This window comes from Camelus dromedarius, chromosome 10 (assembly GCF_036321535.1).
Source record: "Camelus dromedarius isolate mCamDro1 chromosome 10, mCamDro1.pat, whole genome shotgun sequence".
In the NCBI taxonomy this organism is placed as follows: Eukaryota; Metazoa; Chordata; class Mammalia; order Artiodactyla; family Camelidae; genus Camelus; species Camelus dromedarius.
The window spans coordinates 73,363,177-73,382,030 of record NC_087445.1 but is presented as its reverse complement, the minus strand read 5'-3'; the positions used below and the strand labels follow the sequence as shown (position 1 = coordinate 73,382,030).

At 41.3% G+C, this 18,854-nt stretch overlaps 1 protein-coding gene across 10 annotated transcripts in view; it reads left to right on the top strand.

The window, feature by feature from the left end:
• Positions 1–4,660: 4,660 nt before the first annotated feature.
• FNBP1 (formin binding protein 1) overlaps positions 4,661–18,854 on the top strand; it is a 122,416-nt gene continuing 108,222 nt past the window's right edge. For 4 of the 10 annotated variants that reach the window (XM_031450690.2, XM_031450686.2, XM_031450682.2 and 1 more), the window contains exon 1: positions 4,662–4,919. In XM_031450690.2, coding sequence (XP_031306550.1) covers positions 4,896–4,919 — 24 coding nt within the window. In that variant the 5' untranslated portion in view covers positions 4,662–4,895. Of the gene's footprint in view, positions 4,920–18,854 lie in introns of all 10 variants that reach the window. The other 6 variants (XM_031450684.2, XM_031450693.2, XM_031450692.2 and 3 more) reach the window with 3 other exon arrangements.

The following is an 18,854-nucleotide window of genomic DNA, read 5'->3' as shown; positions in this document are numbered from 1 at the left end:
ACTGGAGTATGAATCTCTTTAATTACGTGAAAACGTCCTTTGCTTCTAATCTTCGGAATTTGCAGGGAGATCTTTAACGGAAGGATTGAGTAGTTGGTTCCTTTCAACTCACTATTTTTTATCAAGGAGTTGTAGAACATGCTTATTAAAATCGCCAATAGACTAGCTAGGTTTATGTTGTTTTTAGGTTCTTTTTTTAGCTTGCCACAAAAATAATGCATGCTCTTTGTGTGGAAATCATTTAAGCAAAAGACGAGAAAATAAAACACCACCAGGAAATCCCAAAACTGATTGAGTATAATAATCAGTATACCAATGTGTTTCATGACAGAATCAGGTTCTTAATAATTTTAACTGGAAGTAGGAACTGAAATTAACACGATCTATTTTAATGGAGCTCAAGTGCTACGCTCAGATTTTAAAAAATCAGTTGGGAAAGTACAGAACAGAGGAGGGAGGGTGCTAGATCCTTTCGCTGTGTGCAGTCTGAGTAAAAGTCATAAATCCGTGCATCCTTCCCTTGAGTCAAAAACCTGTACAGTTTCTGTCACACCTCTGCAAGGACAAAGTAGGGCACTAAGGTGACGCCAGGAGGATCGAAAGACAGTGTTTACCAGTTGGTGGTTTACTTCTTCCTCCAACCTCTAATCTGTAGCCATCTATTATGAATACATAGTCTTACTATGTATTGTCATCTGATCTTACGACCCCATTTTACAGATGAAAAAAACGAGAACAAGCAACTGTATTGTTTTGGAAATCCACAAAGTAGGAAATAGTTAAATTTATTTATTGAGCGTTTAAATTTGCCAGGTGTTCTGCTAAGTACTTTATATGTACATTATCTAATTTAAGGTCACAAAATCTTTATAAGGTCTATATTGTTGTCCCTTTTTAAAAGATGAAACTTGGTTAGATTAATTAATTTATTCAAGGGTGGTCTGCTCATTTATAAATGACCCAAATGGAACTCTCATCTAGTCCAGGCCCACAAAGGCCAGCACTTAACCTCTGTCCTGCAATTGTTGTAAAAAATTCATTTCTGGGAGTGGGAGCAGAGTGGAGAGCATAGCTCAGTGATAGAGTGTGGGCTTAGTATGCATGAGGACCTGAATTCAATCCCCAGTACATCCGTTAAAAAAAAAATTAATTTCTATAAACACAGTATAGGGAACTAGAAGTCAACTGGACTCTGGCAATACTTTCAGAAGTCAAATGTCACTTTCATTCTTTGACTTGAAACATCATTTCTTGGGGCATGGGGGAAGCCCACAGCCTCTCCTTGCAGAGAGTGATCATGGAAAATCTAGGCCCTGACACATCTTGAGTCCTGCTGGTTGGAGAAAAACTTCAAATTCACTTAAGTTTGGTGGCACAGAGTGTAACTTGCTCAGCCAAAGGACAGCTGGTTTTTCCTGATTTTATGCACATCTTTGTAGACTTTCAGGGGAATTCCATTATCAGATACAAAAATCGGCTGCAGGGTTGCAGTGTTAAGATTCTACTCACCACAGAGTTCCTACTTTTATCCCACTCCAACTTTTTCCACTCGACTGCTCTCTTGGGTCTTTAGTAAGCAGTTTGAATACTAAACAAATGGAGTAATTTAAGCTAGAAACTGATGGAACTATTTTAAACAAAAAAAAAAATCCTGAGAATTTCATTAGGAAGAGTACTTCATCAATAGACAACTAATCAATTGTAGTTTCGACAATCTGTCTTTTAAGCATCAGAAGTGCTTAAAGGATTGCTTTACTTGACAGAGGAAATAAAAATCCTGCAAACAAGAGGAAATGAAACGGAACCAATACGTGTGCGCTTATATGTTAAGCATTTTACGTGTACTCTTTTCTTTTAATCTTTGCAGTGACCTTTGAAACAAAGTAGCTTTATTCCCATTTTATGGAGGAGGAAACTGAGGCTTAGAGAAGGAAAATAATTCAACCAAAGCTCTAGAGCTTTCTGTGCTGGGCTCTCCAATCCAGCTAACACCATAGCCTGTGTTTACGGCCATCTCCCTTCTTTTGGCCTCACAACAACCTGTGAGGTCCCTGTTTTAACTAAAGCTCAGAGAGTTTAAGTAACTTGCTGAAGGCCACACCCCTAATAAGTAGTGGAACTAGGAGCCCAACTGAATAATTACAAAACCTAGCTCCTTTAAAATAGACTAGATAGAAATATCTATATACCCAAGCCCCTGAATTAGATATTTATTCATTGCAAGCAGCATTAGAATTGCCCTAAGCCCCTGATAGATTTGTTTACCTCTAACTACACGGCAACTAGATGGGTCTCTATTTGTCTAGATACCTTATTTCAGTGCTAATAATATCCACATGATCAGATTACTCAGTGGAAATTTATATAGTCACCCGCCAAGATCATAGCTTTGTAAATTAGTGTTCTCTAGATGTTACTGAAAGGTAAAACAGGTATACATAACCCAGACTGATCTAGGAAATTCAGCATTTACACAGACAGGGCTTACAATACCGCTAGTGAAAATTGATTCCTAAGTAGGTCAGTCACAATAATTGGTTAATAGAATTTTGTGCCTTAAAAATCACTCCCTTTTACTGTAAGGGAAACTGAAGTGAATTTAGTTCTTCCTAAAAATATGGTGCTTTACTTATTTTATCTTTTTCTCTGCCTGGCTTATTTCTCTTTATCCTGAATCCTGTTTGTTTCTATTGCTTTTAAGATTGGTGGTGTCTAGGGGAGGGTGTAGCTCAGTGGTAGAGTGTGTGCTTAGCATGCACAGGGTCCTGGGTTCAATCCCTCCATTAAAAAAAAGGAAAGAAAGAAAGAAATCTAATTACCTCCCCCCTCCCTTCAAAAATAAATTTAAAAAGACCAATGGTGTCTTTTATTTTTTGGCGATTCTAACACTTTCAAATCTTTTCCAGTTACTACCAAACTTAATGAAGTTGGACATATTCGTAGTGTGGCCTAATTAACTTGGTTCTACTGCTGTGGCTTTTAATGGGTTCCTATAACTATTTCCTGCTTACTCATCTTAAAAGGTTTCCTTTTAATGTGGTCTCTCTCTCTCTCTTTTTTTTTTTTTTTTCCTGCTGTCCCTTTCTCTTTTTCCCCTCTTCTTTCCCATCTCTGGAGCAGCAGGTTGTTTTTCCTCCTGATTAGCATCTTTTCACAAGTAGTCACTCTGTTTTTGTCTCCAAGAAGGCAGTCAAGATTAGATAACTGTATTTGAAAAAATATTCCAGCCTTGGCAGGAAGGGAAATTGAGGTGATTACTGAGGCAAGGTCTTGTTAGATAACCTGCATTTCACTTACCCGTTCCAAATAGCAAACTAAACTGTACAGTATTCATTGAGTTTCTAATCCCTGCAACTCTGAGAACAAGATATTTAAACACACACTAAAAACGAGGGGAACTTGTAACTGAAAAAAGACAGACCAAAACAATCTGACAGTTTAAACTTGTAATTCTGTCCAACAGAGGAAGTAGACTTGGTTTATCTGCAAGAGGTAAAAACCACCCTTGCTCCACCCTTTCAGGGAGAATGATAAGCGGGCTGAGACCGACAGTGGTGGGATTGGAGAGACGCATCACTGTGAAATATTTCTAAAAGGCGGCTCATTTTAGGAGTCCAGTTACTCCGAAAAGTCTGGAAGGAAGAAAAGTTGGGGAGATAGGGCCTAGTTATTCAGAGGAAGGGGTTGGAACTCAAACAGTTCTCTGCAGCTTGGCAGGAATGTTATTTGTGAAGACCTTCAGAATACAGAGAAAGGGAATCAGTATCTACTCAAAAATTGCTCTCAGTTTACCAACCAACGGCCAGGACACAGGTGCTCATTTCCTTGGCCTCACCACCGAACGGTGAGATGGATACGTTATTACCTCCATTTGGCAGGCGAGGGCTCAGAGCTTTGAGAGGTGGAGGCACTGTCCGAGGCCACCCAGCTATTAGGGGCGGGAGGCTGGATTGGAACCAAATACGTTATCTGTGGATCCAGAGCTTTTGCTTTTACCGGCAATGTGATTTCACGTCTGAGAGTTTCTTGGCCCAACAAGTTGGAAATCACTGGTTTCAAAGATTAGAAATCACTGGTTGTGCGCCCCTGGGTTCCTTCCCCAGCCACTCTAAGCTGTTTGGTCTCTCTGCCTCGACGTCCCTATCTGTCCTGTACACAGACATCACCGTACCAGGCCCACTCCCACCGCTCAAGGCTGCAAGGCTCCCCGGGCGGTGGGGAAAGACTATCCCCAGCGAACTCTGATCGTTGTGAACGGCTGCCAGGGAAAAGTATCGTCCTTGAATTCAAAGAGGCGCTCGGTGCAGGCGAGCAACCTCAGCCTCGGCAGAGCCCCCGTAATGACAGGGGCCGGTTACGTTCAAAGGCGAGTGGTTGTCCAAAGAGTAGAGAGTGTGGTTGCTAACAAGTAATAAAAAAAAAATCGGCGGGGGCCCGGGGTTTCCCGGCCCCGGCAGTCCTCCCGCCTCCCCTCGAGTCCTTCCGGACCCTCGAGCCGCGGGGGCGGGGCCGAGGGCGCCTGGGGGAGTTTGGGCCGGGGGCGGGGGCGGGGCGCGCGCGTGCGCGAGCTGTCAGGCCGGGCCCGCCCCTGGCGCGCAGCCCCGCCCCCGGCCGCCCCTCCCTCCCTTCCCCCTCCCTGTGCTCTCAGGGTGTGGGGCGGGAGGGCGCTGCGGCGACCGCGGCTGCTTCCTCGGGCCATTTTGCTGAGGAGCGACGAGGAGGAGGAGCAGCTAAGGAGACCCAAGGCGAGAAGCTGCGAGGCCGGGGGAGGCGGCGGCCGCGCCGGCACGGGCTTTCCTCGATCTCGGGGATCTTGAGGGGCGAAGGGATCACCGGGGAGGGGGACCGGAGAGCAGCGCTTGCTGCGCGGCGCGCCCCTTCCCGCCCCCTGCACCATGAGCTGGGGCACAGAGCTCTGGGTGAGTGAGGGGCTGGGCCCGCCAGACTGCGGGGGAAGGTGCTTGGCGCGCCTGGGTAGGGGCGCGGGCCGGGCTGCCTGGATGCAGGCGACCGCGCGCGGGTCGGGGTCCCCGCGGCCTGGGAGGGAGGCGCGGGTCCGGGTGCCTCTCGTTGGCCTTGGCTCGAGCAGGAGTGCGAGCCAGATTCGCCCTTCGGAGGTGAGGCGCGCTGCTGTGGGTCCTCAGCGACTTGAGCAGGGGGCTTGGATCCGGGTCCCCCGCGGCCTGAGCCGGGGGCTCAGGCGGGACTCCGTCTCCCCGGCGCCCCGATGCCAGCGGTGTGTGTTGGGCAGAGGCTTAATCCCCGGAGGCAGTAACCGATGCGCCGCTGACCGACTTCAATGGGGGCGTGGAGGCCCCGGGATTTTCAGCGCTGCGTTAGGTATTCAGCGCCCAGCCGCGAGTTTCTGGGGCTGCTTTCTCTCCGCGGAGGTGCGGGCGGACCCGGCGCTCCTCCGGGGGGCGGGGCGACCCTGGCGGGTCCAGGTCCGAGGTTTCGGGTTTTGGGGCTCAGGGGCAAGAAGTGATGTCTTCCCTCTAGTGACGGGGACTTTTGACCTATGATGGTTTGGGACGCACTTGTGGTTCTCTGAGGGACAGCTCAGATCCTGGATTTGATGTGGGGACTGCGGCTTTTGGCCTGGAGGGGAAGGTAGTCGGAGTTACGGGGAGATCTTGTGTATCACCTTCAGCAAGAGGTACTTGCAGGGTAAATCTTATATTTTTTAACTACTCGGGAGAAACAGTTTTAAAATGGGGGTAGGATGGCGCTGAGGAGCACCCCGCCGGGATCCTTAACCTGTGGTGCGGATGGATAAACACACAGCGTGGTGTCTGGCCGCTGGTCTCCCGGACCCTGGCGAACGGAGGATGCCAAGGCGGTGCACAGGCCATTCTTGGGGAGGAGAGCCTGTGGTTTGTGGAATGGAGCCTGTTTTCCTGCCTTCCTCTGGATTCCTGGGGAAATCACTACGCAGGGGATGGGCAGGGCAGTGTCCGGAGGGAGGAGTGGATGAAATCTCAATTATTGACCTGAAATGTTCTCAAGACGAGATATTTCCCGTGATGAACTTGAAAGTGCCTCCTTTCGGAATTCCATTTGTAAAGGGTGTGGAGGAGAAAGTGTGTGGGGGTTATGGTTGCTATCTGGGCTGAGGCCAAGAAATCTCACGTCAAAATAAAACAAGGTTAGAACAGCTATAGAAACAGAGCGCATCCTCTCTGAGTATTATTATTGTGTTTTGCTTAATTGTTTTTACATAACGTTTTCTTAGGCTCAGAAGCAGCTACTGTTATTAATACCAAAATCCTGAAGGCAATTGCTCCCTTAAGATAATTCATTTTATAAACATCCTCTATCTAAAGGGACTCAAATTTTCGAGTGATGTTTACAAATATTCACTTTTAAACTAAAGTAACAGATGGTTTTAAGTATTTACACACACCTAAATAGGCAGAATCTACCATTTTAAGTGTTGAATTTCTTTATTCTATTCCTTTTCCACTCCCGTTGACTCTTTCTACATTATCTGAGGGGGCGGGGAATCAGAAGTAATTATCAAAAGAATGGAAATTTTGGCACGATTTTTTCCCCTCCGCTTGTCCAAACAAGAGAAGGGTATTCTGGAGGGAAATTACGATATGTTTCTAAGTGAAACAGGCTGTGGTTAAAGGGACTGAACACAATGATGGGCATTTCACAGTGATGTTGGTGATTGTTAGAGAAGATGACCGAGCAGAGAGCGGGGCAGCTAAGAGAAGAAAACGAATAAAACAGCTACAGTCACCTGCATTATTCTGCACGTTTCTTTTAGGGAATAGAGGCTGGGAAGGAAGGCAAAGACAAGGAGTTGTGGAAGATAAACGGAAACTGGAATATATATGAATGAGAGGAAATCTTGGATTTGCTCGAAAAGAATTCAGGGTGGTAGTGGAAGGGGTATGGATGAAATGAAAGTGCTGAGGAGTTGGTAATTGATGAAGCTGGATGACGGGTCCAGGAGGGCTGGTGCTCCTATGCTTTCCGCTGTCTGCACTTGATGTTTTCTACAGTGAAAATAACTGGAAAAGATTTTTAAGGGAGAAGGTGTGTAAAGTGCTTGAAATTTTTTTCCACTGGGTAAATTTTATGAGGAAGGACGCCTCCTCAGTTGTCTACATGCAAGTAAATGTCAGTGAAGAGTTAAAGAGAAGGAAAAGGCATCCCACTAGAGTATCGGCCTTTGCCCTTGAGTGGCTTAGACGTTGGCAGAGGGGAAAGAATGAACGCATAATTTGCACTAATCAGGGAAGTGCAAAATCTGAGTTTTAAGATGAAATACTGAGAAATATAAGGGCAACATAATGTCTCTTTTCAGTTGCCTCGTTTGATTAGAGTTTGAGATTTTTTTCAAAAAATTGGAATAATGAAGGATTCTGAAAAATAAACCTCCAGTTCTCTGGTGGTGAGAGGCTTTCTGTTGTGTGGTATGTGGGGCAGTGTTGGGCAGCCTGGAGGGGCAGTGATTGAGGGTTCTCTTTGAGTGGTTGGCTGTGGGATCAGGCCCATGTGTAATGAGATAATGATGGGGCGTCAAGCCTAACTTGGCAGAATTGTGCTTCTGGATGGAGAGAGATGGAGCTATGGTTTGGGTGGCCATGAGTTATTTGTAACAGGTGGTTGCAGCTTTCCTAGACCTTCACAAGTGCCACCAGGTTTTACACACATTTTAGGACGTTAGTCAATGCCCGTATAGAGAGGATTTTCAAAACTTCAGGTTTCTAACATGCATTTTACCTTTGAGGCCTGTTCTTAGCCACATCCTGCTTTGTAGACAGAGTAAAACCTCTCTCTCTCTCTTCCTTTTTTTTTTTCTCAACCTCTCCATAGGCGTAAACATTGATATTCTAGGACATTTTTGAGACATCATGCAGTCATAAAAATGGACTCAAAACCCATGATTTATGGTAACTTTATTGCATTAGATTGTATTTCTATTCAGATTTTCTATTCTATATCCGAAGTTCATAGCAAAGTATAAATGGCTGATTTAAAGTGATTAGGATATAATAAAATTATTTCTGTACAACTCTTCATAATATTGCATTTTAATCAATTTTTAAAAATTTTAGGTGGTGTGGATAGAGCTCAATGGTAGAGTGCATGCCTAGCATGCATGAGGTCCTGGGTTCAATCCCCAGTAGCTCCATTTAAAAAAAAAATTTTTTTTTTTAGTTGCATGCTACTGTGTGCAAGACATTGATCTGAGTCTAGGTCACTTTATATACATTGAAGGATTTCAGTGTATATATTCTACTTATTTCATTGAAAGCATGTAAAGTAGGTTTTAGCTCTAGCCTGCAACATCAGAGTCAAAAGAGAGATTTATGCTTCCAAAATTTACCAAAATGCATTTACTGAAGAATTTGTTTAGAAGATTATGTTAATAGGATAAATAGTTTGCACTGAATTGTTCAAATTGTGACTGGTCATTGGAGAAATGGCAAAACAAGAATTGCTTACATTTGAATTATTTTTTGTTTTTTTTACCTGCATATTAGAAAAAAGTGAGAAGTTATTGAAGTGTCAGCTCAACTTTTTATTAGCTTGATCATTAATGTGAAGTATGAAAAAATCTAGTGGAAATTTTAGCTTTTCTTATAATTTTCTGCTCTTTGAGGCTACTAAATTACTCAGTGATAGAACCTACTTTTATCTCCTAGTGTCCTTTCTGCCATCTTTATTTCTTTCTCTTCAAACTAATAAGAAATGGACTAGCCCAAAATAACAAAAACAAGAAGGCAAACAGAGAGAGACCCAAATAATACATATTGGTTAACATAGTAAGAAGCCAGCTGTGTTGATTGTAATCAATTTTTTTAAAACCTGTGCTTTTAGGACTGTGCCAAGCATATAACGTGCATTCAACAACTTGTTGATTATAGTGGCATTGATTGTGGCATGCACTTTTAAGAGGCGGCAGTGAAAGTGTTGTCTACCAACTGTAACAGGAGTAATGCTTGACTCACAATAGTAGTTCAATAAATATTTATTGAATAAATGAATGAATCCTTTTTCCTCTTGCTTTAACATTTGCTTTTTGAAAGTAGTGGGAAGTGGGGGGTCGGTACAGCTCAGTGGTAGAGCACATGATTAGGATGCACGAGGTCCCTGGGTTCAATCCCTAGTACCTCCATTAAAAAAAAACAACCTGCAAAATAATTAATTAAATAAATAAGTAGTTGGAGGGTAGTTTTAATGCCTTTCTGCATTTTGGCAGTTGTAAACTTTTTTAAAAAATATAATTCTAGGCACCTTTAAGAAAATAGACTATCTTTAGAGCAGTTTTAGTTTCACAGCAAAATTGAGCAGAAGATCCAGAGATTTCCCATATACTCTTTGCCCACAAATACACAGTCTTTAAAGAAGAGCTTGAAAAGTTACCTCTTTTCTGCTGTTCATGCTGTTTATTCCTGATGTATGCGTGTGTGTTTACATAAGAACACTTTATAGTGTGCTAAAATTTTAAACTAAGCATCACTGATTTTTTAACGTTGAAGTAATTGACTTTTTTTGGTTTTTTTGTTTCATTTTGTTTTGTTTTTATTATTTTTTTTATTGAAGTATAGTCAGTTTATAATGTGTCAATTTCTGGTGTACAGCATAGTATTTCAATTGCACATATACATACATATATTCCTTTTCATATTCTTTCTCATAAAGGTTACTACAAGATATTGCATATAGTTCCCTGTGCTCTACAGTAGAAACTTGTTTATCTATTTTATATACAGTAGTTAGTACCTACAGATCTCAAACTCCTGATTTATCCCTTCCCACCCTCTTCTCCCTTGGTAACCATAGTGTATTTTCTATGTCTGTGAGCCTGTTTCTGTTTTGTAAATCAGTTCATTTCTTGACTATTAATAGTTTCAAGATTTGGAGAATTATCACCTCCTCTTACTGCCAAATAGTGAATGGAACAGAGTACTAACAGTAATTCATAGCTCTTCCTGCTGATTATTCTTAACCTTTCAGAGATTTCTGTTTTGGATAAGCATAGCTAGACCAACAGGGGAGACAGCACTTTTGGAACTACGGTGACTAGAGAAGAAGTGCCTCAGAAGATAGATGAGATCAAGTCTCTATTAAAACAGGGTTTGGTTTGCCCAGGTTTTTTTGTGGTTAGTAGATATTAAAACATGGGAGGTCTGACAATTTTATGGTTGAAATTTACACATCAGCTTCTTGCCTTCACTTTATACTTTAGATATAATCCCAAGCACTGCATTTTTGGTAGGTAAAACTGTATTTCAAGCACCGTAAGGAAGTGTTATAAGTGTCCGTGCTAACTGTGTGACCACATTAGAACTCTCGCTTTACATTGGTGTGACATGGGAAGCGCCTCTGTGAAGGACTATTCAGGTATCACCCACTTCCTCGCTAAAGCTAGCTCTGTGTTTCCTGCAGGTATTACTCATACTTGTTTCATCAACACCAGCCACATTTAAAAATAAGGCTTTATTTTGACGCTTCAGAATTGCAAGCTACCAAGAATACATGAATCCCCTGGGAAATTAATCTAATTAGATTTTGGAATGTGGGTGTGAAGTCTTCTGGAATTCGTGTTTGTAATGAAATATTTGTTTCCTGATTTAGTAAAATGTATTCATACTAGCTTGAGCCTAGTGATGTGTCTAGTTAAAACAATTAAAAAGTCATAAAGGGCCAATTACGTATCTTATATTAAAGAGTTAGTTGAGAATATACAAGTTTTTGATATTGATTGATCATGGCCTTCCAATTGGGACCAACTTTCAACTCATAAGCCTCAACTGATTTGTGAAATTCTATGCTAACTTTATGTACGTTTAACAACCTTGATTATTTAATATTACAACTATACTTATACCACCACCACCAACAACAAAAAAGGTGAAACTTCTAATTTCTTGTTGCAAAAGTTATATGTGTTAACATTGAAACTATAATATCATATTAGCTATAGGATGATTTCTTTTTTAAAATTTAGAATACACCATTTTGGTCATTGAAATGAAGTTTTTGTTCTCTCTCTCTCTTTTTTTTTTTTGGTATTTTTAATTTATTAATTTATTTATTTTTGAGGGGGAAGTAATTAGGTTTGTTTATTTGTTTATTTATTTTTAGAGGCAGTACTGGGGGTTGAACCCAGGATTCCATGCATGATGAGTATGCACTCTACCATTTGAACTATACCCTCCTCTACTACTTTTTAAAATTGTTTCTTACAATAACATCTGTGGTCTTAGTGTATATCAGTTCAGCAGCTACAATTCCCACTTTTACTTCTCTGCTCTTTATAGATTATAAAAATAGAAATAGATTATAATTGCATAAATGCTATCGTTCTTGTAATAATTTCACATGCACTGTGCTTTAAACACTGTTGAGTAATTGTCATCAATTATTGAGAACTTCTCATGTGTCAGAAGCTGTGCACAGTTTTTCCACCCATAGTCTCATTTATTCTTCACAAGAATTCAGTGAAGTTAAGCACCATTTGTGCCAGCATCTGAGAAGACTGAGATGGAGTTGGGAGTACTGAGCTGTATAAGGAAGTAACACCTGTGAAAGGAAGAGGGAGCAAGTATGATTGGGCAGAGGGGGTCATCGGACCATAATGCTGCCTGACAAAGCCTCCACCAGGCCAACCAGGAGCTGTAGAGCAAAGATTACCCATTCAAGGAGTCTCACATTGGGCAGAAATGGTCAGGCTCTTGTACCACTGCCTTGCTCATTCATTGACAAAAGGCTGCCCCAAGAACAGAGTGACTTTGGCTACCATCTTGCTCAGTCATCGCTTGGAGTTTGCTGAAGGAACATTGTGACCTTGGCTCAAAAGATGAAGCAGACCCTGAAGGAAGCTGTCTCCTAACCACACCCCTTGCAGCTGGGCAGTGAATCCTTTCTGGAAGAAGGATCTGAGCGGCACATCTCTGCGCCTGGCCACATCATTATTATCCCCTTTTATGAGAGGAAATTGAAGCACAGAACGATAAAATAACTTGCCAGGTTCACAGAGGAGAAAGGAGAGATTCAATGCCAGGTCTTGGACTCTAGAGCTCTCCTCCTCATCCTTTTTGTTTTTTTAAAGTTAATACTATCAAAATTTATTATTATTGTTTGAACTTTTTACTATAGGACTTTCCAAACATACTTAGAGAAAATATTATGAACCCCTGTGTCCTCATCACCTAACTTCAAGATTATCAATATTTCTGGCATTCTTGTATCATCTTTTTGCCCCCATGTGTTTATTTTTAGAGCCCTCAGTCTTCTCTGCCACACATTGTAACACTACTTCCCTTTCTGAGGGATCATGAGTGGAACCCAAATTCCCCCTTCATCTTTTAAAGTGTGAAAACAGGAGAGAACCAACCTGTTAAGGGCTTGATACACTTTTATTAGGGGATTTAAATGCATCCTTTCATAACCTAACAAGGACCCTATAAGTTTAACTGTTATTTCCATTCAATAGACCAGACCCACCCAAGCAATGAGTGCTAGTGCTAGAAGTGAAATTTTTTTCTGACACTAAACAAATGTTTTTTAAAAAATACATCTTTTGTATTAGTAGCTCACAATCCCTCTTCTCCCCATTAGTCACTCATATTTCCCCCATCACTGATGCAGGTTTTGCTTTCTAAAACATTTGATGTTACTCATATTGAGAATCACTGAGAACCAGTGACTCACAGAGTTAAGGGCTGAAGATGGAGCAGAAACTATGATGAATGAAGCTTATATTCTAGCAGGTGTTTCATATATGTCTAGTGTTTCCCCCTAATTCTTTTAAATCCAAAGGATTTTTTTTTAATTTAAAGAAATCAATTTGTAAAGGTATTAAATAGTTAAAGTAATATCAACTTTCTGATTTGGGGTCTAAGGACAAAAATTATGTCTTGGGGAAAAGTAGTTTTAATTAGACTGAGACAGAGCAAAGAGAATCTTACTGTTTTCCACTTTTGACGGGGGACTCCAGCTATCCCATGCAGGGCTTCAAAGTTTTGATTCTTAAGGAACAAGAAACGAAACATTTCCCCTCCTATCTATGGCAAAAGAAAACTTGGCACCTTCACAGGAAGCTATTCCCCTTGGAGTTCTATTTGCACAACCAGAACTTAGAGTGGGTTCCTGAAATACATTAAAATACCCGGTAGGTCCTTGGGAGAAATGGTGTGGGCACGCCAGGGTGAGTGAGACAGCCTGGAAGGGCTCAGCCTGGGTGCCCAGCTTGCCTTCTCTAACATTTAGTAATGCTGGGCAGGTTTTACTCTCCTCTCCTTGTTTTCCTGATCTATAACATGGTATAGCGGTGCTTGCCTTCCTCTTCATGAGAAAGCATCAAGATGAGTGCTTGTTTGTAAAATGCTTTGAGACTGTTGGATGAGAGGTGGTGGTTAAGTACAAGTAAGGATAGTCTAGGAGAGGGTTAAAGAAAAAAAAAAAAACAACAATCTGTTCCTTGGAAATAAATTGCAGAACTCTCCTGCTGGAAGCAGGACTCATGAAAAATGAGCAATCCTGGTTTTCACAGTGCAGTCTGTCCTTTGATTTAAAATTCTGTTTTCATGTTAACAATAAAATAAAATAACTAATAGTTGGAAAATGCCTGGAAACCAGTACTTTGGAAAGGAAATCTGGATTATAGGGGACTATGTGTGTTTATCTCTTTTCCTTTTCCTAATTTATTTTCTTCTTCTTTTTTTTTTTTTTAATGGAGGTACTGGGGATTGAACCCAGGACCTCATGCATGCTAAGCATGCTCTCCGCCACTGAGCTATTCTGCCCCCTTTTTTAATATAAAAATGCACTGCAAGACACTAACCATACTAATTTTTAGCAATATCCTTGGGTCTGCTTAAGATACATCTTAATGTTAACCCTCAGGGGGAGATAGTTCTCTTTGGCTATTATTACCACTTTAAAAAAAATTCTACCGAAGTTGCATTCTTTTCCCTGAAAACCTGGATATTTGCTGCTTGAGACATCTAGTGAATTATTCTACATATCAGCTTAGTTTGAGATTGCTTTCTTCTTAGCAAAGAGAACTAAGAAGTTGAAAAAAATATTTGTGTTAGGGCGCATGTACGTGGAACTGCCTGGCAGTGTTTGTTTGGGCAAAGAAATTTGGACTTCATGAATGTACATGTGTATGTAAAATATATTTTTCAGCATGACTCTGACTTTTTCTTTTTTCTTTTGTTTTGTGGTGGGGAGGGAGGTAATTAGATTTATTTATTTATTTATCTATCTTTTAATGGAGATACTGGGGAACTGAACCCAGGACCTTGTGCATGCTAAGCAGGCACTCTACCACTGAGCTATACTCTCCCCTGACTCTGAATTTTTAAATTTAAAATTTGCTTATCTTTAAAAACAGGTTATCTATTTGCATTGTTCAATTTTCAAAAGATACTAAGGTGTACATGGAAAGTCTCCCTATCATCTTAGGATAGATTTAATTCTTAATTGCCATTACTGTTTTTGGCAAGAGGATTGGTGATGTGGGTGGCAAATAATTATGACGTTAGTTCATCAAAGAAGAAACCAAGCGAAATTATAAAAACTATCAGAAAAGAGAGGCAGACACCTTGAGAATGACTGAGATTTCCATAGTTTGTCCACAGTATCTATTCTTTGAGCATCTACTAAGTGCCAAGACATTGTTCTTGCCCACAGGTAGCTTACAGTCTAGTAGGGGGGCAGAAACATAGACAAGAAATTACAGTAGTGTTATAAGGACTAAGGTAAGGTAACCACATGGAAATCTATACGCTGGAGTATAACTCAGGTGGGGAAGAAATGGCATCCAGATGGAGTCCTGAAGGATGGGTAAGTTACACAGGGGGAGGGGAGTGGTTCAGGTTGGGAGGGTGATCTAGACAGTTTTCCTGGAAGGGGGAGTAAAAGCTGTGTCCAAAGACCATAAGTGTAATAGGGCACTGAGCTCAAGAATGCGCAGAGCACATGAGGAGAAGCCTGAAAAAGGAGACTATAGCTGAAACCAGATGAGGACTGTGGCTTTATCTTGAGGGCGTGCAAGGCACCCACCCTTGAACTGCTGAAGGCAGGTAGCTCTGGGCCTAGATCTTCAGTTTCCTTATTGTAGAGGAGGTTGGAAAGGCGCTGGATAGCTGCAGGCCAGACTAGGCTAATTGGATTAATTGTGTGGGGCGGAGTAGAGAGAACCCCTCCACATTTTTATATGGTGGAATTGATGAAAATGAATTGCTAGGGAGTCTTGGATGCCTCAAGAAGACCTGGCAGGGCACATCTTGGGTGGTGAGCCAGGGCATTGGGAGGATGAGGTCAATTCATGGCTTTGGTTAGTGGGTTAAATAAATAATAAGTATATTAACCTCAGGTCCTTATTTTTAAAACAACAACAACAACAACAACAACAAATAACCAGTTGGGCACAAAACCAAAGCCTCCAGGCACTTCTTTCTTGCCCTCTCTTTGTTTCTGCTCAGGTGGCACAACTTCTGCAGCGTTACCAGGGTCTGCTTCTCAGCTCTTTTAAACTAACAGATTTGGTATTTTCAGTATGCCCTGGAGGTGACTCACATTCACCCAAGACTGTTGAACACGCCAGAATGCAAGTTGCAAATTTATAATGAGAAGTACATCCATAAGGAGATGAGCTATTCATATTTGCTGAACTGCACATCTTCTCCCTGAAGGCTAATCCATATGGAAAGCTAAGTTCTGTACGAAGTTTCTTGGAGAGCATAAAATCAAAACAGAGTTGGGTGAGTTTAATGGGTTGTGACGCCAAGCTCTGGGAGCCCGAGGCATCTCTCTCTTCTAGAGGGCTAGAGGTCCGTGAAGGAGGGAATAGGATCTGTTTTTCAGCTGCTATGTGGATGATTCTCTTTCCTTTTACCCGTTAACCAGATGGACTCCAGGATATTTAGTTATGCTGTGACCTTTCAAATTCTAATCTCTGTTCAATCTTGGCATCCCTGAGATTACATTCAGGTTCCCAGATCGGATGTTGGGTGTTCCTCATCTTCCCAGCATTTCCCACACTGGCAAGTCCAAGAATCGCAACTTTAAAAGCTCCCCTGGGATTCTGATGTGGCTTGGGTAGCACGATTTAACACTGAGATTCCTTCTCATACATTCTCGGTTTTTGGTCATTTTTATTCTTTGTAACAAATGTAAAATCTAGCAATATTTTGGAGTGACTTTTTTACCCTGCCAACCCCATATGACCATAATCATTCTAGGGTACTCTTTATGCCTTATTGTTCTCTGGTTGTGATTCTTAGGGACCCAGATAAGTCATAATTAATTCATCCAACAAGTATTATTGACCACCTGCTATATGCCAGACAAATACAAAGGTATATCTAGTGTATCCCATACTAATAAATGCTATGGAGAAGAATAAGGGTGTGAGAGACTGACAACGTAGGATTAGGGTTGATGGGGAAAAGAACTGAAGTTTAGTTGTTGGACATTTTGCGAGACACCTATTAAGTGTCGAGTATCTAAGTGTCGAGTATCAAGTAGATAGTTAAATATATGCATCTGGAGCTCTGAGAACAGATCCAGGCTGTTTGGGTCTCTTTGGGTCTGATTACCCAATGTAAGTTTGGGTAATCAGAAAAGCCAGAATTAAAATGGTAAAATTCTAAGCTCTTGGCATAGTTCTATACCTGCAAGACCTCTTGTTTAACTTTGGAACTCGGTCACTTTGAAAAATAGTCATAATATATTGCCCTTTTGGACAGTGGCTGTGCTGTCTGTTTGCTGAACTGTTTACCTTACTGAGAATCATTATGTGAAACTTGTTTCAGGAGAGGTGTAGACAATTAAGAATTGATTGGTTTTGTCTATTGTTACAAGAACGTAATAAACAGATCTTGGAGCTTCGACAAGCTTAGAAGTAAAACTAATGGACCAGTTCCTAAGTGACAAAATAAAAATAAATGGCCACTTATGGGCATTGAGTTTTGGTACTAATCAGAAATTAATGTCATACATGCATCATTTTCATAGGTTTTTGCAGACAGTCTAATAGTGTCAACTTTACTTCTTTGAAAGCTGCCTATGTGCTTTGGAGATGATTAAAGAATGTTGAGAATTATTCAATTCACACTTTGTTGACTTAGATCTCTGTTGTACCTAATATGTTGCTTAATTTTCCTGTTTTCTTATTTCAGAGATAATTTAAAATTGGCAATACTAGATCACCAAATGAATCAGATTTGAGGGGATCTCTATATCATATGTGTGACAGATTCTATTTTGCAAAGATGGACACAACAGTATCTCCCACTCCACATGCTTTTACAATGTGACCTTGAGACTCCTTGCCTTGAGGGGCAGGAGAGGGCTTACGTCCCTTCCCCTTGAACCTGTGCAGACCTTTGTGACTGCCTTGACCTGGTAGAGTATGGTGAAGGTGACACTGTGTGATTTCTGAAGCAGAATCATAAATACACCATGTACTTCTGCCTTGCTTTCCTGGGGTGCTTACTCTTAGAATTCAACACCATGTTAGTAGGAAGTCCAAACAGCCAGAACCCATACAGAAAGTCAACTGTAGAGTTTCCAGCTGACAGCCCAATTGAGGTCTCTGCTAACAGTCATTATCAACTAACAGCCATATGAGTGAAGGGCTTCCAGATGATTGAACCCTCCTTCAGTCAAGTCCTCACAGCCTTCAAGCCTTTCCAGTTGGGGCCCCAGCCTTGGAGGAGCAGCAGTTTGACACATTGTTCCTGTCTAACTGCTGACCTAGAATTAAATGGCTCTTTCCTGCTCAGTTTTGGGGGTGATTTGTTATATAATAACACCTGCAGAAGTACCTTTGGATGTCAGGCTAGGAAATAACACCGCCCTTGTTCATTTATTAAAGAATAGGGCTACCATAGCTCTATTATTCTGTTTAAAAATAAAATCGCTTTCTCTTGGAATAAGAAATTGAAAAGTTGAGGAACATTCGAGAAGCATTTACACTTACTCTCTCTGAAGATGGTGGAATAGGAAACTGTGACGCTCTGACATGAAGACCTATAGGAAAAAATAAACTCCTTAAATGAAATTTGTCCTAACGTTCTTGTCACAAGATTGTACACTTTCGAGTATGGTGATGCCGTACTTAAAACTCTGATATTTTACATTATTGTCATAGCCCTCGACCCACAAAAAGGGATATTTCCCTGCAATTCCTTTTGGTCAGAAACACTTTTCCTAGCTTTTCCTCCTAAAATTCATTTTTTCTCCTTTGAAATGTAAGCCATGCACAGGGGAGGGTATAGCTCAAATGGTAGAGTGTTTGCTTAGCATGCATGAGGTCCTGGGTTCAAACCCCAGTACCTCCTCTAAAAATAAAGAAATGTAAGCCAGGCCAGTCTGCTGAAGAAGTGTTGTGTAAGAAATATCAAATGAAATGTGATATTTTCTGTAGCTTTAGTTGTGAAATAGAATCAATATTCTGGAGGCAGCAAATCTTTCAGACCAAAGCTAATAAGCACATAGATCTCGTCTCTCTGCTACTCCCTCAGTCTTCACTCTCTGGGTGGAACATGTGGGCTAATACAGTCTCCAATGGTTGTTTATTTTAAAGTTCTTTTATTCTATCCTTGTAGGATTTCTACAGTGCAGTCAGCATGTCTCTACTGTTGGGATGCCAGCTGTTTGGTTCTCAGCCTGATACTAACTAGCTGAGTAATTGTGGACGAGTCACCTCACCTCCTTCGTCTGTAAAGTGGGGGTAATAATAGTGCCTACTTTATGGAATTATTGAGGATATTAACCAAGTTAATGAATACTTAGGGCAGTAAATGTCTGACACAATAAGCTTCATGAACAATGGCTATCCTTATTCACCTTCACATGTTGCTGGTTGTGATGGTATC